The sequence below is a fragment of the Nycticebus coucang genome, chromosome 1 (genome assembly GCF_027406575.1).
Source record: "Nycticebus coucang isolate mNycCou1 chromosome 1, mNycCou1.pri, whole genome shotgun sequence".
Classification (NCBI taxonomy): Eukaryota; Metazoa; Chordata; class Mammalia; order Primates; family Lorisidae; genus Nycticebus; species Nycticebus coucang.
Window position 1 is genome coordinate 77,115,550 of NC_069780.1, and position 27,273 is coordinate 77,142,822.

At 33.1% G+C, this 27,273-nt stretch overlaps 1 protein-coding gene across 3 annotated transcripts in view; it reads right to left on the reverse strand.

Annotated features, from left to right (window-relative positions):
* The window catches only part of LRBA (LPS responsive beige-like anchor protein), a 791,645-nt gene that overhangs the window by 685,803 nt on the left and 78,569 nt on the right, over nucleotides 1-27,273 (reverse strand). For all 3 annotated transcript variants that reach the window (XM_053582486.1, XM_053582498.1, XM_053582475.1), the window contains exons 3-10: nucleotides 20,153-20,384; nucleotides 19,697-19,797; nucleotides 17,905-18,000; nucleotides 12,656-12,777; nucleotides 12,439-12,565; nucleotides 11,312-11,431; nucleotides 9,405-9,551; nucleotides 397-594 (exon numbers count right to left, since the gene is read on the reverse strand). In XM_053582486.1, the coding sequence (XP_053438461.1) occupies nucleotides 397-594; nucleotides 9,405-9,551; nucleotides 11,312-11,431; nucleotides 12,439-12,565; nucleotides 12,656-12,777; nucleotides 17,905-18,000; nucleotides 19,697-19,797; nucleotides 20,153-20,384 (1,143 nt within the window). The remainder of the gene's footprint in view (nucleotides 1-396; nucleotides 595-9,404; nucleotides 9,552-11,311; nucleotides 11,432-12,438; nucleotides 12,566-12,655; nucleotides 12,778-17,904; nucleotides 18,001-19,696; nucleotides 19,798-20,152; nucleotides 20,385-27,273) is intronic.

Below are 27,273 nucleotides of genomic sequence, written 5' to 3' on the forward strand. Positions count from 1 at the left end.
TCACTCTTGGTAAGTGTCATGGCATCATAGTTCACAGCAACCTCAAACTCTTGGGCTCAAGAGATCCTCTTGCCTCAAGTTCCCAGATAGCTGGGACTACAGGCACCCACCATAACACCCAGCTATTTTTAGAGATGGGGTCTCACTCTGGCTTGGGCTACTCTCAAACCTGTGAGCTCAGGGCAATCCACCCGCCTCAGCCTCCTAGAGTGCTAGGATTAAAGGCGTGAGCACCTGGCCAATTTCAATGATTTCTTAAACTAGAAAGCACAATAGTAAATACAGGAACACTGAAATGTGACATTTCATGTATCTAATAGAAGCTACCAAATACACCTCAATAATACATAAAAAAAATTACCATTTAAAATATTCTTAAAAGATCATAGTTAGTACCTGGAGCATGAGTGCATGAGGTGAATGAACAAAAATTGAAGGGTTGTCCTTAGGAGATGATTCTAGGCAAAGTTGGGCATCCGTAGCCCGTGCATTGTATGTGAAGGCAATGGCACTAGAGAGTTTGCCATCATACAATAAAAGTTTGTGATGCTCAGCAAGGAAAAGGTCACTTTCTGCTTTGAATTTAAATGTACCCTAAGAATAAAAAAGAGAACAGTTAAAATCTGATACAAATCACCACTACTATAAAACTTTAAGGACACATGCCAAAAATAATTTTTCTAATAATATCAAATAAGAGGACCTCTCATTGTTTAATTCTATAGTGAGAAAATTTTACATGAAAGCTGTAATGGAAAATCAAATGAACTGACATTAAAACCTTCCATTAAAAAATGTAAAACTTAGTGCTGTATAGAGTATATTTTGTCTTTTTTTTCTTATATTTTGTCTTTTCTAAAAATTACGGTAAAAAGTACATAACATACAATTTACCACCTAATGCATTTTTAAGTGTGTAAGTCAGAATGTTAACTATATTCACACTGTTATACAACAACCTCTAGAACTTTTATCTCACAAATCTGAAACTCTATAGCCACTGGACTATTCCCCATTACCCATTCCCTGCCCAAACTCTTGCCAACCACAGTTCTACTTTCTGTCTCTATGAGTTTGACTATTTTATATACCTCATTTAAGTGGAATCATGCAATATTTGTCTTTTAGTGACTGGAGTGTTTCATGTAGCACAATGTCCTCAAGGTTCATCCGTTGTTGCAACGGATTTCCGTTTTTTTAAGGTGAATAATATCCCATTGTGTGCATATATCATACTTTTATCCATTCATCTGTTGATGGACATTTGGGTTATTCCTACTTCTTAGCTGCCATGAATAATGCTGCTATCAACATGGGTGTGCAAATATCTCTTTGTGATCCTGCTTTTAATTCTATTGTAAATATCTCATAAGGAGAATTACTGGATCATACAGTAATTCTATTTTTAATTTTTTTGAGGAATCTCTATATTGCTTTATATAGCAGTTATAACATTTTAAATCCCCATCAACAGTACACAAGGGTTCCAATTATATTGGAACCACATTCTCATCAACACTTTTTGTTTTTTAGTGGCCATCATACCTCATGGTACTTTCAGTTAGCATTTCTCTAATGATGACTAGTGACACTGAGCATCTTTTCATGTGCATATATATATTTATATATATATATATATTTTTTTTTTTTTTATAACATTGAGGGTATACCTGTTTTGGTTATATAATTCGCTAGTTTCCTTTGGTATGTTTTAAGTCAAAGGTATAAGTGTGCCCTTCACCCAGAAAGTGTGCAATGTACCCAATAGCTGTGATTTTCCAATCCCCCTCTCCTCTCTCACCTACTTAAATTCCATTGAGTTTTTCTTCAAATGTGCACATAAATGTTGATCAACTAGTTCCAATACAGTACTGAGTACATGTGATGTTTGTTTTTCTATTCTTATAATACTTCACTTAGGAGAATGGTCTCCAGTTCCAAGTAGGTCATTACAAAACACACTAGGTCATCATTTTTTATGGATGAGTAGTATTCCATGGTATACATATGCCACATTTTGTTAATCTATTCATGAACTGAAAGGCACTTGGGTTGTTCCGTTTTTGTGGTTGTAAATTCTGCTGCCATAAACATTCAACACAAGTGTCTCTTTTATAAAATGTCTTTTGTTTGTTTGTTTGCTTGCTTGCTTTGGAAAAATACCTAGCAGCAAAATTGCAGGATCACATAGTAGGTCTACTTTTAATTTTTTGAAGTGTTTCTATAGAGGTTGTACTAGTTTGTAGTCCCACTGACACTGTAAAAGTATTCATCTCTCTCTGCATCCTTGCCAGCATCTGTTGCTTTAGAGCTTTCTTTTTTTTTTCTGTTGAGACAAGGTCCCACCCTATGCCCCTGAGCAGAGTGCAGTGGGCGTGGTAGCTCACCACAACCTCAGACTCGGGCTGCGGGCACCCCGCTGCCTCAGCCTCCGGAAGCCACTGGGATTACAGGCGCTTTTTCTGATAGGTACCATTCTCACTTGAGTTAGGTGATTATCTCAATGTGGTTTTGATTTGTATTTTCCCAATGATTAGAGTTATTGAGCATTTTTTCATTTGCTTGTTAGCCATTAGTCTATCCTCATTTCAAACATTTCTGTTCATGTTTTTTTACCGAATTTTTAGTGGGATTGTTTGGTCTTTTCTTGATGATTTGCTTCAGTTCTCTGTAGAGTCTGGTTATCAACATTCTATTTGATGTAAGACATGCTAATATTTTCTACCATTCTGTAGGTTGTTTATTGCTTTATTGATTCTGCCCTTAGCTATATTCATATATATTCTTTAGAGAAGTGTCTATCCAATACCTTTGCCCATTTTTTAATCAGGTTTTTTATTTTTTTGTTGAATTATAGAACTTCTTCACATTATTTTGGATATGAGTTCCAAAGAATTTCTCCCATTCTGTAGGTAAACTTTTCATTCTGTTCATTGTTTCCTTTGACATGAAAAATTTTTTAAAATTCATATTACCTTATGTGTCTGTTTTTTCTTTTGTTTCCTATGCTTTTAGTATCATATTTAAGACACTTCAATATACCAAATATGAATTACCAAATCCAATGTCAAGAAGCTTTCTCCTTCTTAGGAGTTTTGCAGTTTTAGGTTTAATCCATTACAAGCTAATTTTTGTAGATAGTGTGAAGTAAGGGTCAAACTTCATTCTTTCATATGTGGATGTCCAGTTTTCCCAACACCATGTATTAAAGATACTCTCCTTGCCTCAGTATGTAGTCTTGGCTCCTTTCTCAAAAATTATTTAACCATACATATTTCTGGACTTTCTATTCAGTTCCATTGGTCTGTATGTCTACCTTTAAGCAGGTCCAACAGTGTTTTTCTTACTGTACCTATGTAGTTAAGATTTAAAATCCAGAAATGTAAAGCCTCCAGTTTTTGCTTTTCTTTTTCAAGATTTTTGGGTTATTCATAGTCTCTTCAGATCCCTTACGACTTTTAGGATGGTCTTTCTATTTATGCAAGTAGGAATTGTTCAGAATTTGTAGATTGTTTTGGTAGTATGAACTTTTAACAAAATTGTCTTCCACTCCATGAACACAGGATGTCTTTTGTGTCCTTAATTTTTTCAACGTTTTGTACTTTTCAGTGTACAATTCTTTTACACTTGGTTCACTTTATTCCTAAGTATTTTATTCTTTTTTGATGCTATGATAAAAGTGATTGTTTTCATACTTTCATTTTCTAATCATTCATTCTTAATACACAGAAATGCAACTGATTTTTGTGTGTTGATTTTGTATCCTGCAACTCTTCTCAATTCATTTATTAGTTCTAATAGTTTTTGGTACAATCTTTGGGACTTCTGATATATAAGACATGTCATCTGTAAACATAAATTTCACTTTTTCCTTTCCAATTTAGATGCCTTTAATTACTTTCTTGCATAATTGCTCTACCTGGGGATTCTAGTACTATGTAGAATGGAAGTGGCAAGAACAAGCATCTTTACCCTCTTCTTGATTTCAGAAGCAAAGCTGTTTTTCATGATTGAATTGTAACATTGGCTCTGGGCTTTTCATATATGGTCTTTAGTACGTTAAGGAGGCTTCCTTGTATTCATAGACTGTTTAATTTTTTTATCATGAAAAGATGTTGAATTTTATCAAATGCTTTTCTTCATAAGTTAAGATAATCATATAGTTTTTGTAATTCACTCTGTTAATGTGGTGTTTTACACTGACTGTCATACATTGAACCATCTCTTCTTTGCAGGAATAAATCCCATTTCGCCATCATATATAATTCTTTTAATGTCTTGTTAAATTCAGCTTACTAGTATTTTTTTTTTTTTTTTTTTTTTTTGGCCGGGGCTGGGCTTGAACCCGCCACCTCCGGCATATGGGACCGGCGCCCTACCCGTTGAGCCACAGACGCCGCCCTTACTAGTATTTTTGTTGAAGATTTTTCCATCAATATTCATCAGGAATATTGGTCTGTAGTTTTTTTTCTTATCTGACTTTGGTAGCAGGGTAATACTGGCCTTATAAAAATAAGTTTGGAATTATTCCCTATTCTTCAATTTTTTGGAAGTGTTTAAGGAGGCCTGGTGTTAATTCTTTAAATGTTTCATAGAGTTCTCCAGCGAAGGCATCTAGTCCTCAGCTTTTCTTTGCCAGGAAGTTTTTATATTACTAATTCAATCTCCTTACTAGCTATAACTCTTTACAGATTTTGTAATTTATTCTTGATTTCAGATTTTGTAATTTATTCTTGATTTAGTCTTTCTAGAAATTTATCCGTTTCTTCTAGGGTATCGAATTTGTTGACATAATTGTTCCACAGTAGTCTCGTATAATCCTTTTTTATTTCTGTGGCTTCAGTTACATCTCTTCTTTCATTTCTGATTTTGAGTCCCCTGTTGTTGTTTTTTTTCATCTAGCTAAGGGTTTGTCAATTTTGTTGATCTTTTCAAAAACGCTTAATTTCATTGGTTTTTTTTCCTATGTCTTTCCTATTCTCTATTTCATTTCTGCTCTGATCTTTCTATAATTTTCTTCCTTATGCTGACATTGATTTAATCTGTTTTTCTTCTATTTCCTTGCAGTGTAAAGTAAGGTTACTGATTTAAGATATTTCTTCTTTTATAATGCAAGTCTTTACAACTGCAAACTTCCCTCTGAGGTCTACTCTCAATCCCATAAATTTAAATATGTTTTCATTTTTATTTGTCTCCAACTGTTTTCTACTTTCTCTTATGATTCTTTCTTTGACTCTATGGTTGTTTATGTGTACTAATGTCTACATATTTGTGAATTTTCCAGTTTTACTTTGGCAATTGGTTTCCAATCTTATTCTACTGTGGTCAAACAAGATTACTCGGTATGCCTTCAACCTTAAATTGACTGATAATTATTTTGCAGCCTAACATGTAGTTTACCTTGGAGAATCTTCCATATATAACTGAGAAGAAGGCATATTCTACTACTATTCCACAGAATGCTCTGTATATGCTTGTTTAATCCAACTGGTCTATATTATTGTTCAAGTCCTCTGTTTTTTATTGATCTTTAGTCTGGTTGTTATATTTACTATTGAAAAGTTAAGTATCAAAGTGTCCTACTACTTTTTGTTGCTGCCTACTTTCCCTTCACTTCTGTCAAGGTTTGCTTCATATATTTAGGAGCTCTGGTGTTAGATGCATATATTTATAATTGTTTTGTCTTCTGGTGAATTTAATCTCATGTCCTTATATAAAGTCCTTTATCTCCTATGAGAGTTTTGACTTCAAGTTTATTTTGTCTGATATAAGTATGACCTACCCTATTCTCTTTTGGTTACTGCTTGCATGTAATTTCTTTTCCTATCCTTTCATAGTCACAGTGTCTCCTCAGATATAAAGTGAGTCTCTTCTACACAGCATATAAGAGTTAGATCTTCGTTTGTTTTGTTTTGTTTTGTTTTCCAATGAACAAACTGACATCTTTTTTCTTGGGGTGGTCAATCTGTTTATATTTAAAGTAATTAATGATAGGAAAGAACTTAATTCTATTTGTAAATTGTTTTCTGTATGTCTTAAAGTTTCTTTTGTCTATTTTCCTTTCTTCCTAAATTCCTTTGTGTTTCACTGACTTTTTGTAGTGATGTGTTAAAGCAAATGGAGTCTAGGCCTAGAAAACCCTGAAGCAAAGACAAGTAGGCCTTGAATATAACCTTACCCTTCCTTAAAGTACAAACCTAACTTAGGCCACTTCTTATACATATTTTTATTATATTAGAGAAAAACAAAACTGAAGCTTGACTAATCAAAAGCAGGCAATTAATTTATAATGATATAATCAGGGACTTAACAAGATAGACCAAAGTAGGTAACTTTACAACTATACCCAAACAAAATGTGTCTTTGTTTTATTTCTGCAGTCTCTACACTTTGTTATTGAAGTTCTTTCACTTTGGTGCTTCCTGATTTATGAATGCTCAAATCCTTTTTTGGATTGGTACTTCCTGATTCCTGATTCATGAACTGTTCTAATAAACTATAAACTTTTCTTTGTATCTTAGTTTATCTTTAACATATGCTTTGATTACTATCTCATTTCCTTTTGTTTCTCTTCCATAGGTACTTTCTTTGTGGTTACCATGAGAATTACGTAAAATATCTTAAAGTTATGAGAATAAATTACATCTTTTATATTGTAAATGTACTAATAAAGATTTAGTTAATCTTATGCTTTTCTCTTTTAAATTCTACAGTGATTTACATATCAACATTACATTACCACAGAATTCAGTATTTACCTATATATTTACTTTTACCAGATAGCTCATATTTTACCTTACAAACAACAGTCCTAAGAAATCAGATAAGGATTTTTTAAAATAAAATATTTAACTACAACCATGCAAACAACAAAAACAAGTATTTTATCCAACAGACTATAAATTCTAATTCAATAGTGACACAAAAATAAAATGTATAAGAGGACAGGAAAAACTATCTTTACCCTGCAGATTTTTATATGAAACATTTAAAGGGCTTTAATTAAACATATCATCCAGATCCATTTAATATATTAAAAATTCTACCTCCTATATAACCAATTATTTAAAACATAAACACAGATTTAAAATATTCATTTAAAAATGTTTAATGAAAACTAATTATAGTGGGAATAGTATCACTGTATATACCTAAAATAACTAAATAAATGCTTTTAGATGGGATGGTAACCTATCGTCAGCTTTCAGAGAAAACAGCCATATGATCAGAAAAGTACATCTAGTCCATTCACTAGAGGCAGCAACTAAAAAATTCCGAAGAAATTAACCAACTTCTTTGACTCCAAAAAGTTAGAAGAAAAAAGTTAGAAAGAAGCTCAATTAATTTTTTTTATTTTACTCTTTGCTTCTTTACAGGTTGTTGAAAGAAATAACTAAACATTTTATTCTGAATTCTATATGGGACTTAGGAACAATTCATTCTTACTAATAAATCTTTACCACTTTCTTTAAAAAAAAAAAAAACTAAAAAAAGTAAGTAAAGCAAGTAGACAGCCCTCAGAATGGGAGAGGATTTTTGCAGGTTATATTTCCAACAAAAGTCTAATAACCAGAATCCACAGAGAACTCAAACTTTTTAATAAGAAAAGAACAAGTGATCCCATTTCATTGTGGGCAAGAGACATGAACAGAAGCTTCTCTGAAGAAGAAAGGCACACAGTCTACAGACACATGAAAAATGTTCATCTTTAATCATCAGAGAAATGCAAATCAAAACTTTTGAGATAACATCTAACTCCAATAAGAGTAGCCCACATCATAAAATCCCAAACTACGGATGTTGGCATGGATGTGGAGAAAAGGGAACACTTCTGCACTGCTGGTGGGAATGAAAGCTAGTACGTTCCTTTTGGAAAGAAGTTTGGAGAACACTCAGGGATCTACATGTAGATGCCGTTTGATCCTACAATTCCTATACTAGATGTATATAGTCCAAAAGACCAAAAGACCAAAAATCACTTGGCAACAAAGATATTTGCACCAGATTGTTCACTGCAGCTCAATTCATAATTACCAAGTCTTCGAAGAAGCCCCATTAACCGTGAATGGATTAATAAATTATGGTATATGTCTACCATACAATACTATGCAGCATTAAAAAAAGATGGAGACTTTACCTCTTTTATGTTTATATGGATGGAGCTGGAATATGCTTCTTAGTAAAGTACCTCCGGAATGGAAAAAATATATATCCAATGTACTGAGTACTACTATAAAAGCAATTTAAAATCACTCACACTTTCATATGAGAGATAAATAACAACTATAGCCCAGGATGAAGGAGGGATGGGGAGAGGGATGGGGAGAGGGATGGGAAGAAATGGAGTTATTCTATAGAGGGAGGGTTAATGGTGGGACTACACCTATGGAGCATATTGCAAGGGTACAAGTCAAATCTATCAAGTATTGAACACAAACATCTTAACACTGTGATTAAGTAAATGAGGTGAAAGCTACGTTAATTAGTAGGATGTAAGCACTCTAATTTGTACAAATAATCAACACATAGAATCCCACAAAGGCATAAATGTATTCATGATCTATGTATATATGACTTAATAAAATAAATAAAAACTGTGTTTCTTGGAAGTGAAATAATAGACCATAACACAGTCTCAAAACTTTCATCCTGACCTACATATTTACTGTAATGATATACGAATCAACATTAAAAAGTGGATTTTATTTCAAAGGAATATAGCAGGCATTAAATTTCTTCCTGAAACCAAACTTGAGACTATCAATGGCTAAGTCCAGAGGTCCCCAACTTTTTTTGACTCATGACACTCTTGGCATCTCAGTAATTTTTCATGAAACTCTTTGCCAAAATAGTAAATATTTCTGCTTTTCAGGTAGTTTAGTCCAAACAACCTTATATTCTAACAATTTAGTAACAATCTGAACACATTAATGTACAAGTTGAAAGAAAATAAACATGTTTCCTTCATTATTACACTATTTGCAAAATGACTTATTAATAGGATGTATGTGCATCTAAGGCACTATACAAATTCTCAAACCTTGGTGTCAGATTGTAATACCATCTCTTTCATTTCATAATCCACAAATTCACATATTACTGGCTTTTTACTCACAGCATCTATCAAAAACTTAGCTATGCAAAGATATGACATCATCAAAAGAAATCCTACACGAACTAAAGTTGAAACTTGAGCTAGATATTTGCACAGTTTCCCACCTAAGTCAAAAATACAGCATTTTCCTTAAAAATTAGTACCCTTCTGATCCCTGTGACTTTCCTGTGGTGTTCTTGATCACTTGTTCTTTACCACTTAGGTGACCCAAGTAGATACACCCATGCATAACCCACCTCTAATCAAGCTCAAATAACATCGGTGAGGCAGTGAATAGTAAATAAAGTACCTTGTATCCCAGGCCCAACTGATAAATAGCAAAGATCTGAGCTGCATTAAGAGCTTCACTAAAAAGATAAATTGCAGTCATCTGACCACAGAAGACTCTATTAGCATCTGCTGTTTCTGACGATCCCAGGAAACATTTATCAAAAGTCTATGAGAGAAAATAGAAGATTTTCTTATGGGAAAAAAATTATATACTCCAGAAATAATAAAAACAGTTAGTATAAATACTTTCTCAATCCTAAACTATATCTGAATAGATTAAAATAATTCATTTAGCATTCTACTTCATTCATTCCTCTATTGTATAGAAATCAGAAAAGCTATTACAGAAATATGAGTTTTCCAGATTACAGTAAACAAAACTTATTGACAAAATGGATGTAAAAAATTCAGAAAACATTATGCCTATGAAGTTTCATAATTGAACAATCAAAAATTCAGACAGAAAAGCAAGCTTTGGAGCAAGGGGAAAAACATGACTTAAGTTTGAGACATAGTGGATTAGCCTTTTCTATGCACTAATTACAGATGGAGTTTATACAGATGAAGAAATAGTTATCAATAGGGTTCTGAAGTTTGGTGAGGAGATGAAGCTGAAAAGGCAAACATTCGTAGATATCATGTAGGCAGTGGGTGAAGTCACAGTAGCCACAAATCTCTCAAAAAGATTATGTAAATCCAGAAAAGCCAGCATAGGCTGTAAAAACCACATTTAAAAATCCCACACATACAGTGCAAAATGAACGAAAGAAAAGTCTTCATCTCTCTTCAAGAGTATCATTTTATATCATAACACCATTAGAAAGAATGATGGGAAGTGTGTATGTAATGGCATTAGGGAATACAGAAAAATTGTAAACACTTGACCTAGGTTAAATCTCTGTTTCCTCGGTGACTGAACATGGCAGGTTACTTAACATCTCTGTGCTTCACTTTCTGAGATTATAATAGTGCTTATCCTGTAATGCTGCTAACGCTTTTATAAAATAAACTTATTTATTACAATGGCTAGTGGACAAAGATGCACTTAGTAAATGTTAATGTAAGGAAAATCAAGTTATAAAACAATACACATATCTGACCTCTTTTTTGTAATAAGAAAAGAACTACCACTTACAGAGAACTCATTCTATACAAGGTACTCTACTAATAGATTTCTGAACATTATCTCATTTAATCATAATAATCATTTGAGGTACACCCATTTTCAGGTAGTAAAAAACTAAAGCCTAATGGATTAAATAAGGTCACACTGTCAATAAATGACCGGGGCAAAGATTCAAACCTAAGTCTGTGTAATACAACACCCTCAAGATTAGCATTAAAGCAATATGTGTATACATATAAAAGACAGTATAAAAGCAATATAATGGTGGATGGTTAGTATAGCCTGTGTTCATTTTCTGGATCTTTATTTTTCAAGTTTTCTATAAAAATAATGTAATTAGATGAAAAATAAGAACATTTTCAATTTCATTCTAACCTATGGATCTCTTTTGAAATCCTAAAAACATTGCAACATAATAGCTATCTACATACATCTACTAGAATTGTATGTAAAATATGGTATGTATAAGCATGCATAATCTCATTCAAAAAATGATTAGAACCCTGTAGTGGAGCTCCCATTTATTTTGATATGTAGGTCAATAACCCAAACACTGTCAAGACAGTCACTTTTATCTATGAATCCTATATTTATTTAGAATAATCTTATAACAAGGACTATTATGTGACACATTAAGAAGTTGTATTCTATAACTAAACTAACATGCTACCCAAATTATAATTATAAAAGTCCACCATTATATTTCCAAAATGTATATTCAGTTCTAAAACTTTTTCTTCTTTAAAAAGTTGATGCTTTAAAAATAATTTTTTCATTGCAACAATTTTAAAACTACTTACATCATTGGTGTTGACAAACCATGTTATCTCTCCATAGGAAGCGAGTTCACCATTCACATAACATCGAAGTTCACTGTTCTTCCATCGGTTATAAATGTGCACTATAGTTACCATATACCACTAAAGAAGCAAAAAACAGTAAAAATGATAATAACAATAAAGATAACGATTGTCCCAATAATATAACCATAGTGACATAAGTAAAAACTAAAGAAGTTATGATTATGCCTAAAAATAATACAAGAATACCTTTACTAAATTTAGTATTTAACTTCTGAAACAGTATCCATTCATCCATTCATAGGAGCTCTCAATTGATGAGAACCTAATCACTAAGTTATTTTTCCACCTCTGTATCATGAAAAATTTCTAATATATCCACAAAAAGCTGGAAACCAAATGCAAACACCTTCATTCCCACCATCTAGATTCCACAATTAAAACAACATTTTGCCATATTGCTTAATCTATCTGCCTACTTACCTATCTACACATTTTGTTGATGAACGATGTATTCCACTCCCATTATTCCACTTTAATTTTAAGATACAAAAGCAAACATATGGCCAGGCATGGAGGCTCACACCTATAATCCTATCAATTTGGGAGGCCAAGGCTGGAGAATCACTTCAGCTCAGAAATTTGAGACCAGCTTGACCAAGGCTAACCCTAGTCTCTACCAAAAATAGAAAAATTAGCCAAGCACGGTGGCATATGCCTATAGTTCCAGCTACTCTGGAAGCTGAGGCAGAAGCATTGCTTGAGTCAGGAGTTTAAGGTTGCTGTGAGGTAGGGTGAGGCCAGGGCACTCTAGCCAGGAAACAAAGTGAGACTCTGTCTCAAAAAAAGAAAAGCTAGCTCATATTAAATTTGCATTACCAAAATAAATGCCATTGACATTGTCTCTTTATATTTTCCTGTAACTCTACAAATGACTAAATAGCAAATCCTTTTATTACCCAAATCAGAGAGGTTAACAATTGCCCTGTGATAAACATTTGATTTTTCTAAACTACATATAATAAGCAGAGTTGTGATTTACCTCATTTTGTGAGTAACATTAAAACAAAGCATTCTGAAGGCTAACAAAATTTGTTAACATAACTATTAGTCAGTAAGATACATACCTTTTGTGGCTTGAAATCAAATTTCACACAGTGTTGAAAGCCTTTTCCTTTTGACTTTATTGATGTTATAATCAAACAGCCTCCAACAAAATGAGCAGAATAACCAAGACCTTTGCTGGTTCTGAAACTATGAAGATTAAGTTTTCATTTTACCTCTAAGTATTCATCTCATTTTCAAAGTAAGATATTAACAGTCATCAGTTATAGAAATACATACCAATACAAATATGGTTTATCCTTATCTACATTGATATTATTTACAGGATCCATTCTAAGCCAGGTATGAAATGTAAAACCATTCTGGTATGGCCATTTGGCTATAGGAGGTAAGGCAATAGCCTAAAGGAAAGAAACTTTGAGTTATTAACTCACACAAAAAACTTTATTACTGAAATTATGAACTTTAGAATGTTATATGTAGTTATAAAATGTCACTTTATTTTATGTCATGATTAAAATACATGAATGAAAACTCTTTATCTGTAAGAAGATTTAATAACTTATGAATTTCCCCAAATACATAGTAATGATGTTAATAAAATCAAAGAAACACGCAGTGTGAACTGCCGGACACACGACAGTTGTCTGCTTCGTTTCATACAAAGAACATATCCAAAGACATGACAATAAAAAGACACAGGTAGTGATATCATATTAAAAATTTACTTCTCAATCAGTGTAACCTGGCTTATTGTACCCTCAATGAATCCCCAACAATAAAAAAAAAAAGAGAGAAAAAAAAATTTACTTCTGAGGTTTTAAGGTATTAGAGTAGAGAAATATAGACATGGCTAGAAAAATAAAAATTAAAGAAGTTTGGTATTTGTTGCTTTTTTAACTATAAATATAAAACTGAAGAGGATTAGTTCATAACATTCTTAAATTGTATTTAGAAGTCACTATAAAAATGGGTTTACACATATCACCATCTGATCTTTGATAGACCAAACAAAAGCATACAGTAGGAAAAAGAATCCCTATTTAATAAATGGTGCTAGGAGAATTGGTTAGCCAGATGTAGAAGACTGAAAGTAGACCCACACTTCTCACCACTGACAAAAATTGACTCTCACTAGATAAAAGATTTAAATTTAAGACATGAAAACCTAAAAATTCTAGAAGAGGAGTATGAGGAAAACGCTTGACAAAATTGGCCTGGGAAAAGACATTATGTAGAAGATCCCCCTGGCAATTGCAGCAACACCAAAAATAAACTAATGGGACTTGATCAAGCTAAAAAACTGCACAGTTAAGGGTACCACAAGTAAAGGAAACAGATAGCCTTCGGAATGGGAGAAGATTTTTGCATATTATGAATCTGAGAAAAGGCTGACACTACAATCTACAGGGAACTCAAACTAACCAAGAAGAAAAGAGCAAACAACCCCATCTATAAGTGGGCAAGAGACATGAACAGAAACTTCCTTCTGAAGATGACAGACGAATGGCCAACAAATACATGAAAAAATACTCATCATCTCTAAACATCAGAGAAATGCAAAACAAAACCACTCTGAGATATCACCTAACTCCAATGAGATAAGCCCACATCACAAAGTTCCAAATGTGCAGATGCTAGCATGGATATGGAGAGAAGGGAACACTTTTACACTGCTGGTAGGATTGCAAACTAATACAACCTTTATAAAAAGAAGTATGGAGAATTCTTAAAGACTAAAAGTTGACCTTCCATTTGATACTGCAATCCCATTACTAGGTATCTACCCAGTAGAACAAAAATTACTTTACCATAAGGACATTTGCACCAGAATGTTTATTGCATCTCAATTCACAATTGCCAAGTCATGCAAGCAACCCATGAATGGATTAACAAACTGTGGTATATGCATACCATGGAATACTATTCAGTCATAGGAAATGATGGAGATTTTACATCTTTTGTATTTACCTGGATAAAGTTGAAACATATTTATTTTTTTTTTTTTTTTGAGACAGAGTCTCACTATGTCACCCTTGGTAGAGTTCTATGATGTCACAGCTCACAGTAACCTTGAACTCCTGGGCTTAAGCGATTCTCTTCCCTCACCCTCCCGAGTAGCTGGAACTACAGGTGCCCGCCACAAAACCAGGCTATTTTTTGGTTGCAGTTGTCATTGTTGTTCAGCTGGCCCAGGCCAGGCTCGAACCCACCAGCTTTGGTATATCGGCCGGCACCCCACTCACTGAGCTACAGGTGCCGAGCCTTGAAACACATTTTTAGTAAAGTTATCTCAAGAATGGAAAAAAATATCCAATGTACTCAATACTGATATGAAACCAATATATAAACAATTATACACCCACATGAAAGAAAAATGTAAGCAAGGGGGAGAAGAGGGGAGAGAGAAGAGAGGGGAGAAAGGGCAATTGGCAGGATCTCACCTACCATGCACAGTTTGAGGGTGTTCAGCCCTTAGGTAAAGAGCTCAACTACAATTTAAACTTTACCTTAGAATTTAGAACAATGTAACCTAAACATTTGTACCCTCATATTAATTTGAAATTTAACAAAAGTAAAAGTGGCTTCAGCACTTAGTTTAAGATTTTGTTTAAAGTATCATACTATGTAATGGAAGGGATTCTGAATAGCAAAGACAATCTTAAGAAGAAAAAAGTTGGGGAACTCATATTGCCAAATTCAAACCCTACTACATAGCTATAGTCATGAAGACTATGGGGTATTGGCATAAGGTCTTTGAGCCCTTAAAAAGGCAAATCCTTTTTAATTGCACCACCAAAAGCACAAATGACAAAAGAAAAAATAAACAAATTGGACTCTATTAAAATTTAAAGCTATAATTTAAAGGACGCCACCAAAAATTGAAAAGACGAGCCTCAAAAATGGAAGAAATATTTGCAAATTTAGTATGCAATAAATGACTTACATCTAAAATATATAAAGAATTCTTACAACTAAAATGATGAATGCAAATTTAAAATGAGCAAAATATCTGAATAGTCATATCTCAAATAAAGATGTGCAAATGTCTAAAAAGGGCATGAGAAGATGCTCAACATCATTAGTCAATGAAGGAAATACATATCAAAACCACAATGAAATAACACTCCATGGGCACTAGTGTGGCTACTATCAAAAGATAGGTATTAACCTATGTTGACAAGAATGTACAGAAATTGGAACCCTAGCACATTACTGGTAGGATTTTTAAATGAAACAGCCACTTGGGAAAACAATCTTTAAGTTCCTCAAAATATTAAATAAGCCAGGCACATTGGCTCACATGTGCAGTCCCCACACTTTAGTAAGCTGAGGCAGAAAGATGGCTTGAGGCCAGGAGTTCAATACCAGCCTGGGCAACATAGTTAGACTCCATCTCTACAAAAAATAAAAACATTACTTGAGCATGGTAGCACACACCTGTAGTCCTAGTTACTCAGAATGCTAATACAAGAGGATCACTTGAGCCCATGAGTTCAAGGCTGCAGTGAGCTATGATTTCTCCAATGAACTCCAGAAGTCTCCAAAAAAAGTGAAATGAAGACCACATAAACCCAAAATTCCACTCGTACATAGATAACCAAGACCATGAAAACATATGTCCATGCATAAAACTGTACACAAAAGGTCATAGCGGTATTATTCATAATAGTCCAAAAAGTAGAAACCACAAATATCCATTAATGAATGAATTATTAAATGAAGTGCGGTATACCCAAAAAATATAATATTAGCCAAAAAATAGAATGAATTACTGACATATGCTACAACATAGATAGACCTCAAAAGCATTACGCTAAAGGAAAAAAGCCAAACACAAAACACCACATGCTGTATAAATACATTTATATAAATTGTCCAGAATATACAAATCCATAGAGATAAAAAGTAAATTAAATGTTGTCTAGGACTAGGAGACTGTATCCATAGAGACAGAAAGTCGATTAATTGTTGTCTAGGACTAGGAGACTGTGGGGAAATGAGCAGTGATGAAAATGTTCACAAATTGATTGTGGTGATGGTTATACAACTCTGTGAACATTAAAATTTTAAATGAGTTAACTGTATGGAATATGAATTATAGCTGAATAAAACTGTTAAAAAAATCAAACTACACTACACAAGCTTTTGTTCTGTTATAACTTACATATGCATTTATGTTCACATATAATATATATACATATATTCTTTAATATGTACCAGGTGTTAGATGTACCATAAAACATGCAAAACATCATACAGCCAATTTATGTAATAAACTATTAAGACTTCAAGAGGCTGATTTAAAATGAATGGTGCATGAAGGAAAAACAGAATACATATTTGGTGTGTACATATGTTCTCTATCCTCAATAATGAGAGAAGATGTAAAAGCTTTATAAAAGTACTTTATCCATGAATACTTTAAATTCTCTTTAAAAGTTATGTTTAAGGAAAAGAATGAATAACTAAATACACTGTATTTAAAATACCTATTCTTTATAAATTTCAAAAGCTGTTCAACTCAACTGCTACTTTCAACATAAATGCAGATAAGTGGAATGGACATGGTACAATCTTAGAGAATTATAAATAATAAATCATAACACAATGCAAAAAATAAACTTAACCTCATGAGAAGAATTTTTATGTTAGAGGAAAATGATAGGCTCAATGAAAAGAATGTAAAATTATTCTGGAAAGTTTTAAATCCAAGATGTCTTTTAAGAAAAAATTGCAAAGGAAAAAAATGAAACAATGAAACTTTTCAAGTGAAGTTTGTATATATAACATTCAAATATCACAAATGTCCTTGTAAAACATATTATCTTTCTTCAGATATTGCCTGCGTAGCAAACAAGATTTTATGAAAACCCAAGTAAAAAATGAATTAAGGATAAGCTTAAAGAAGAACAGACTGAAACATCTTTTCAAAAAACTTTTTCTGTGTGCTTGTAGCAGGCTGACCAATGTGGTACTGAGGAGATAAAGCTTCCATAAATAACATGTATAACATGTATATATAATATAATGTGTTCCTATAACATTTTGAAACATTACCCTACATGACTGCCCAATGTATAAACACAAGTTAGGAAAACATGCCTATAAGTTTGAAAGAGTTACTATCATTCTATAAACCAGGTACAAAAGAAACAGAGGTAGGAAAATATAAGGCTAGAGAAAGATATTCCGAAAGACAGAAAATAAGGTGTTAACACACAAATAGCTACTTAAAAATTCAGAGATAAATTCATAAAACAAAATGGCTATGTTTAGAAGAACTGGGTTCTTACTTGACTGTTGACTCAAGCTATGACTGAGCGCTTTCTCAATACTTTGAGCCTCTACTTCCTCACATGTAAAAGAGTTAGTAAAAAGTAACATGCGCAACTGTCACAAAGATTAAGTTAATTCATACAGAAAAGCTTCTACCTAACAGAATTTTTCAGAGTGTTCACAGGACTATTTTCAGGAAGCAAACGAAAGAAAACCTCAAAATGATTTCCTCATTAATATTCACTTACTGCAGCACTCTTCCCTGGAAAGTTGAAAAAGGCATCAGGGCCATACTTCTGAGGCATGTGCTTTAACACAGATAGCAACTTCCCAGCATGTGGAGGCTATGAAAATAATTAACAATTCATTACTCACAATATTCACCATAAAACAAAAAATACATATTTTAATATAATTATGCTTTAATATATACAAGAATAACCAAATAATGCTATAAAACTTAAAAGCATACAAATTAACAAAAATAGGTATTTTCTACTATCTTAAATAATGTACTCTATACCTTCTTTTGTAATACTATAGGACATATTAGGTGTCTAATAAACACAAGCCAATATTGACTAATATAACTATGTCTAAATTCGATAGCCATAGGAAGCAGGAAAATGTAACCTATAAACAGAAGTAAAACCAGTGAGTAAAAAATTGACTTAGAAAATGACAGAGATAATTGAATTAGTAGACAAGAGTATTAAAGCAATTATTATTATGCTGAATGCTGTTAAGGATTTAAAAGAAAATATGAAGATAATGAGGGAAAATAAAAAATATTAAAAAGAATTAAATAGAATTTACAGAGATAAAAAATAAATTGTCTGAATTTTTCAATGGCTGAAATTAACACACTGCTGAAGAAAAGATCAGTTAACTTGAGACAACAGCAAAAAAAAAAAATGTAATCTAAGGTGAAGTACAAAGACAAAGACAAAAAAAAGTGAACAAATCTCAGTGACCTATAGGACAATATCAAGAGGTCTAACACGCCAATAACTAGAGTGGCAGGAAAGAAGGGAGGGGGTTACAAAAAAATGGTATTTAAAGAAATAATAACCAAAATTTTTCTGCATTTGATGACAATTATAAGCCGACAGATATAGGAACTGTAATAAGGATAAACATAAAGTAAGCCACATCCAGAAACATAAACAAATTCGATGAAAATCAGAAATAAAAATCCAGAAAGCAGCCAGACAGCTGGAGTTTGACACCAAAAACTAAAGAATCGAAATTTTAACACATTTAATAAGGGTAATTGCAGGGCAGAAATTTGAGATATCCTTAATCAAAACTAGATTAAGAATGAGCTAACTGACCAGTTACTGTGGGCAATTATCTCTAAAGGGCACTCAAGCCTAGAAAGACAACAAAAATGGAGAAAATATTTACTACCCTGTTTCCCCGAAAATAAGACATCCTCCGAAAATAAGACCTACTTACAGGAAAGATAAGACGTCCCCTGAAAATAAGACCTAGAGCGTCTTTGGGAGCACACCTTAAAGGGAAACAGGGTAGTACTCCTCAAAGAGACAGCTAACAAAGTAGCATGAAGAAAGGCACCTCTGGACTTCAAAATAAATTCACTCCCATCGATATCATTGCAAAGGACTGCTAAATGGCATCTAAAGAAGATGGATCCAAATAATGGGAGAGTTTTTGTTAACTGAATGGGTTATTCAAGTTTAAGGGCCTCAGTAAACTCAGATCAACAGAATACAAGGTAGGTACTGCTTTTCTTTTTCTGTCCTTACCTTTTTCCTCTAACAGATGTTGAATGTACATATGGAGAATAACAATTCAAAGAAAAACCAAATTATTAGCATGCCTGGAATACCCTCTTAGACCACACCTTTGTTCCAGGATGGCAAAAGCAGGCATATAGAACCAAATGCAATTTTAACTGATCTCTTTCCCCTCAATTTGACATTGACCTCATAAGTGACAATAGTTACTTATAACCTAGTAATGTGTTCGGGGAGGGGGATGCTTCCAAATACCAACAAGTATTTTAAGATTTTTTACCCATTGTCCTTTATCTCCTTGAAGTTTACTGAAGAAAAGCTTTAGTTCTCGAACTGTCAAATTATAGCTAGCCAGCACTCCCAACATGTCAACTAGAAGATCTGGAAGCAAAAGAAACAATAAAATAATTAAGCTACTTACATTTCTTGAAGATTTTAAATATACTACACTTACTAAAATTACAGGTATACATTACGTACTCAAATATTTCTTTTTTTTCCAAGCATGAAACAAAGTTTATTGAGGGAGAAAAAGACAGATTTACATAGCAAGAGCAAGATACCTCACAGTCTTACAAAGCCAGATATGTTTGCCAGAGAAGACAAATGGACCTCCTTTGTCACAAGAAAAGGTCTCAAATATTTCTTAAATGTTGCTAAATGAAACAAGATAAATACATACCTAAAAGTCAAACTTTATGTTTTCATATACATTTTACTACAGAAAACATCATACCTGCTATCATATTGTCAACTTTTTCAATTTTCCCAAGCACTTTTTCAACAAGGCCTACTTCAGTACAGACTTGAAGATTTCGTATGCTTTTCTTAAGAATGGCTGTAAACATGCTCCAGACTTCTGCCTGGCAAGTAATGTCACATTTTTCCAGGAGGTCCACCATGCAGATGATGCTCTCACCTTCTTGGATAATGAAATTCATTTCCAAATCAAACTGTCCTCCTACCAGCTTCCAAGATAAAAAACAAACAAGACCACAATGAAAGCATGAGTATCTTCAATATCACTATGCTATGCTCTTTAATGTTAGACTAAGAATAACTACTCAAACATATTTTTCCCCAACCTGCACAACAATCAGTAGTTCATCACCCCCCAAAATACAAAAAACGAAACTCTAAAATATGAAGTTTCTAAAGAGAACTTCAACTTTAGAGAGTATAAAGTAAAACAAGACTCAGAATATAAAAATGAAAGTATGTTTCAACAAAAATACAGGATGTCACAGGTAAATCACTACCTACTGCTCTGTTACTAATAGAGATCTGAATTAGCTCTACAATTGCTTCTACTTCAATATTTCACTTATGGATTGATTATCTACTGTGTGAACTACACAAAGCACCTAAAGGTCCCTTGCTACCTAAATAAGGTATGAGCTCACAGCGAAACTGAAAAGTTGAAAAAGTCTCAGAATGGACAAAAAAATGGGAGTCTGTATTTGTCAGATTTCTGATTTATTTTTGTATCTTCATTTTAATCCCTTGTCAATAATCAGTATTTACACAGTCACAAAATCAGTAATCAAGAAAATTTATTTCACTGATATTACCTTCAGAAAGCTATACTGACCTATTTCCCCCCACCTTGCTATCTTACCCATAGTCGCTCCACACAGAGGTAATGCTTATAAATTTTAAACAAATCACAATTTTCAGAAAGAACAAAACTACTTTTAGAATTACCTTTGCAGAGCTACCCTTTTTAACTATATTTTTAATACATATTTTATTGTGTACATTGAAGTTATAAAATATGACACTATCTTAAAGAGCTTTTTTAAGATCTCTACCAGAAATAGTTACACACACAATTCATATGCATTTCTTTTGTTTGTGAATACTTCTTTGTTTCTCATTGTTCATTCCTAAACCCAAATATGGGATAGAATTAGAAGATGAACAAATACAAAATGCAAGCACTTTTAAAAGAATAACAGACATAACCAAGTGGAGTTTACGCCAGGAACGCAAGGAAGTTTCAGGAAATAAATTAAAACTCCTTGTAGCAGGGATCAACCTTGTTGTAGGTTCTGCCCAAAAATGCACAGTGGCATGAGACTGAAAATATAGAATGAACAACATGATCATCAGTATCCACGTGCAAGGTGATAAGAACTTCTGGCCAGGCAACACTCATAGCTCAGCGGGTAGTCTGATAACAAAATCGAATACATCTTGGGGTCTACAAGTAAGGCGGGAATTTATACATAATAAGTAAAAGAATACCTGGCACCCGTAGCTCAGTGGGTAGGGCACTGGCCACATACACGGAGGCTGGTGAGTTCAAACCCGGCCCTGGCCAGCTAAAACAACAATAATAAATGCAACCAAAAAAATAACCAGCGTTGTGGCGGGCACCTGTAGTCCCAGCTACTTGGGAGACTGAGGCAAAAGAATTGCTTAAGCCAAGAGTTTGAGGTTGTGGTGAGCTGTGACACCACAGCACTCTACCCAGGGCAACAGCTTGAGACTCTGTCTCAAAAAAAAAAAAAAAAAAAAAAAGAACTCCCGGCCAGTACAGTAGTAAAGACACTTGGTTCTTACAGGAAAGCACTGTCAGAGATTTCAGTGTATGATTCACTGTGTCATCAGTATCAAAGAGTATAAAGAGATAACAGCTGGGTTCTTGCTAAAACCAGTCCTTTGATGTGATACAGGAAATTTATCTGACTGATGTGGTCCTAGCTATAAAGTATGCATGCTTGGTTCCCTATAAGCCGTCTAGTCCAGTGTACTCACTGGAATTAGTCAGTTGTCTGTACATACATGATTTGCAAATTTTAAAAGTATAAAATTCATATAAGAACTCTGAGTAATGCAAACATATCATTTTTTCTATTATTTGTGTGTTTTGTCCTTAACTTTTTATTTTGAAATAATTTCAAACACTCAAAAACGTTCCAAAAACAGTGTAAGAGTTTCTGTATACCCCTCACTCAGCTTCCCCTAAGATATACATACCATAATCATAAAACAATCATTACAACCAGGAAATTAACATTTAAACATTTAGAAAAGTATTAACCAATCCGCAGATCCTGCTCAAATTCTGCCACTTGTCACATTAAAGTCTTTCTCCTGGTCCAGGATCAGTCCAGCCTCCCTGCAGTCTCCTCCAAGCTCAGACAGTTGCACAGGCATTCTTTGACTTTTATGACTCTGTCTCTTTGAAAAGTACTTGCCAGAGTTATCCTATAACTCACACTTTCAGTATACACACTTTTTAACAATTTGAATTTTATGCCATGAACATATATTACTTATTTGAAAATAGTTTAAAAGAAGCAAATGCACAAAACACCACTGATGTTAGTTAGCATCAGAATTTATAAAATTATCATAAATACAAATAGTATCAACAATAATATACAAGTTTGAAACTTCTCAGGTAGTCTATTTCTGACAAATTATTCATTGAATCAAAAATAATTTAGCACAACATACAACTAACAATATGCAGAGGTGTTATTCGAATATCTAACAATGTGCACAGTGTAGACACCAAGCAATCAAAGCACATACCAAAGCCATCATAATGGGCCTGAGATATAAACATCTCTTATTTAGATACTGAGCTGAGGTACACTAGCTGGAAATTGGCCTTCATAGAACATACTTAAGTAAAAATGCCATGTAGGTTCAACACATATACTGAAACAACCACAAAATATAAACCTCTACTACACAATAAATTTAAAAATTCATTTAAAACACTTTTACTAAATGCTATATATATATATATATATATATATATATATATATCCCTTAGGAAATAGTAAAACAGTAATGCTTAAGACAGAAATAGCCTGTTCCTGTTCATGGGACTCAACACTGAATCTTATATTCTACAGACTTTTTTTTAACTGTTTATTTAGAAAATACTAGACTTCTAATTTCCAAAGTGGAAATCCCTTTTCTCAATGAAAGTATATAATACAGGAATGACATCAAACCATACTGTAACTTTAGCTCAAAAAGTCATTTCATATGACTAGAAAATAAATATATAACATTAATATAAGTGACTTTCCTAAAGGCCTATAACATCTAATAGAAAATGTAATAATTTTAAAACATTTCTGATACCAATCATAAGTATAAAACATTTAAGAGTTCATTAAAAAATACACACATTTAAGACTCATAAGAAAAAAAACTTTTAATTTTGATGAACAAAGTTGCTTCTCAATGGTAATAAATTTCACCAGCTAGTTAAATTTTCACAAACGAATCTATAAATTCAGTACAATGTCATTAAAAATCCCAGTGTGATTTCTTTTATGTGAAAAACTAAAAAGAAATTCTATACAAAAAAATTCTATACAAAAAGAATACTGTGATTATTAAGCAAATGGCAAAATGTAATTAGTAAACCTGTGTAGTACTAGATGGAAAAGAATCAACCAATAAAAATAGAATCTGGAACCAATATAAATAAATTCACTACAGCAGTAGAGTGGTATCACACACATTAAATGGAGCTATGACAATTTTCATCCTAAAAAATTAAGGTGAAATTTTTATCTCACACCAAATGCTAAAAACATCTCCAGATAACTTAAACATCAAAAGTAACATTTCAAGTCACAATATAAGAAATTCTCAAAGAGTAAAAAATCATTAACAGCTTACAGAAATAAAAAGTAATGTGAGGAAAAATAAGATATTTTTAATTTGGTGACAAAATGTTTGAGGAAGACATAAACAGTTAATTCATACATACATGCATGCATACATACATACATACATACATACATACACACACACACCCCCAAACAACAAATGCAAATGGGAAAACTATTTACTAAATAAAATTTAGCAATTTTTAAAATTATGATTGATCAAAGTAGATAAGAATGAGATGACACAGGCACTTTCATAAACTTCTGTCAAAATTTTTCCAGAAAGCAAAATGGCAATATTAATTAAACATAATTGTGTTAAATTAAGACTACCACTTTGGGGAGGAGGGGGCGGTGTATTGTTTTGAGACTGTCTCACTTTATCACCCTTTCTACAGTGCCATGTCTAGCTGGACATTGTGGCCGACATCTGTAGTCCCAGCTACTCGAGAGGCTGAGGCAAGAGAATCGTCCAAACCCAAGAGCTGGAGGTTGCTGTGAGCTGTGAGGCTACAGCACTCTACTGAGGGCGACAAAGTGAGACTCTGTCACTAAAAAAAAAAAAAAGAAGAAGATAAAGTATCATGTCATCATGGTTCACAGCAACCTCAAAGTCTTGGGCTCAAGCAATCTTTTTTCCTCAGCCTCCAGAGTAGCTGGGAACACAGGTACCCACCACAATGCCCAGCTATGTTTTTAGAGATGGAGGTCTCGTTCTTGCTCAGGCTGGTCTCCAACTCCCGGCTCAAGCAATCTACCAACCGTGGCCTCCCAGAGTGCTAGGATTTACAGGCAAGAGCCACTGCACCCAGCCAAGACTATCTTTGATTAAATGTGAACAGTAATGATCAGTAGCTGATGCCAAAGATTTTTAAAAGTTAATGGGAAAGGGCAGTGCCTGTGGCTCAAAGGACTAGGGCGCCAGCCCCATATGCCGGAGGTGGCAGGTTCAAACCCAGCCCCGGCCAAAAACTGCAAAAAAAAAAAAAAAGTAATGGGGAAAATTCAAAGCTGAGAAAATTCATTCCATTAACTTCAACCTGTAAATTTGATAAGGATAATTTTTAACCAATTTTAGCAGCAGAAAGACCTGGTCCATGTCCAAGAACATCAATATTCATTAATATTCTTTTGAAGGTACTTAGAGAACTACCAATCTACATAGAACATAGAATTTAAAATAAAGGAGTGACAAAATTCTCAGCCACAAGAAAACTTCTTGACAAAAAGAACTGCAAAGATCCAGAAAAGCAGTCAAACAAACAAAAATCTCTAAGGCCTTAAAAACAAAAAAACTGTAATATTATATATAATAACATATAACCCTAAAAGAATTAGGAAAAAAACTGAAAAAGACTGTATGAAAATCATTTAGATATGATAGTAAAGAAAAATAAGACAAACTCTAATATATTTGTAATATATTCTAGAAGACAAAAATTAAACCTTTTCTGCTAAATATAATGAGGCACTTCTTAAAACACACACACATACACATTTTGACTTTATTTACTTAATATAAGGCAAAGCAACCAGTATGTTTGAAACAATCTACTGCCAAAAAGAAATCTGGAAAGAGTTCTAATAATGTGAAATTTTCTTGCAATAATTACATGTCCTCTGCATAGGACATTGCAACCAACTTAAAAGACCTTACCTTCACCTTAATATTACTAACATCAATCCTTCATTTTGATCTGTGTATATTACCATCAGTAACCACCCTTCTAAGAAGCCACAGAATTAATTTTTGAAAGTAATTTCCAAAAATGCTCCAAATATTTCACCAGCTTTTAAATTGGGTTTATACCGTTAGAGCAATATCCAGACAGGTGTTTTAAATATTCTTTCATTGCTTTAAATATTATAAAATATGCCTTTCAAGGAGAAAATTGATGGCAGAAATTTGTACATACAAATGTGTGGCATATTTGATATACTGTTTGTATGCATATCTTTTATACCTAAAAGCCATGCACAGGGTCTACAGTATGTCATGTTAACCCCTTCAAATAGTTATCTGAAGCTGATCAACCTTTAAAACACAAATTTGTTTTCAATGACAGGGATCATAATCCAGGTCCAGGCATTGGCTAGTTATTATCTGAGCTGTAATAATGGATCTGACCTACAAAATGTAATCTTCCCAAATGTCACGGTAAGTTATGAATATCCGAGCAGCCTAATGCACTTTACTAGCCATGAAATGTGAAAATGTAATCTTATTACCTTTTTTATGGTTGTATTTTTTTGAATAATGTAGCATGGAAACTGATGTATAGTCTTTTTCTGCATTTTAGCATGATTTGGTCTCCTTTGCTATATAGAACATTTTTCAAAACTCTCCATTTCAACATGTTTTAGTCTTGGCCTGAACTTCATAAACAATTTTTATAGCTACCTTCAGGGTGGCATAACATGCTTTCTATAGGTTATAGTTTAACATACAAGATTATAGAAATTTTAAAACAACTTATTCAAAGGGTTCAAATAAACCTTTAAAAGTTGTGTATCAGGACTTTAATCAGACATAACTTTTCTTATTAATGGTTACATTAAAAAATTGCCTAAAGCCGAAATTAGTCATAACCAAAGTCATTTGTATTTTCAGAAAACCAAGAAACCCATGTAGACAAAAAATAATTATCTTCTCCTCAAAAGATTCATAAAACTAGCAAGACTATAACTCACAGCAAATTCTAATACTTCAAAAACAAGCTACTTAATGGAAAATTGCTAAATAAAAATGTTTCCTCAAAGATGGGGCAGAAGTAATATATAGTAGGAAAAACATTAGACAAAGTACAATCATAGCTTCTGTCCCTAAATACTTTATTTCTTGTGACCTATGTATATGACAGGTCTAGTTACCACCTGTCTAAATCACTTTTTTCTCTGAACCTGTCTCTATATTTGGGAAATGAACTAAGAAAAGAGTAAGCTTCTTTAATTTAACTGCATAATTCAAAAATGTACTTAGTTATTAAAAGTGCCAATCTCAGAATATCTAATTTTTTCCCCAAGAATCCATTCCTAAGTGAATGGGACTTTGTACATGTTTACAGTCAATAGAAACTTACTAATAAGGAACAGATGAGGGAAAATTAAAGTGCTATGACACAGACTGCACTGACTCCCAGTTTATAGTTTCTTCTTCTTTCATAATAATTAAGAGATTCCAGTTTGCGTGCGGAATCCAGAAAAAAGATCTTGC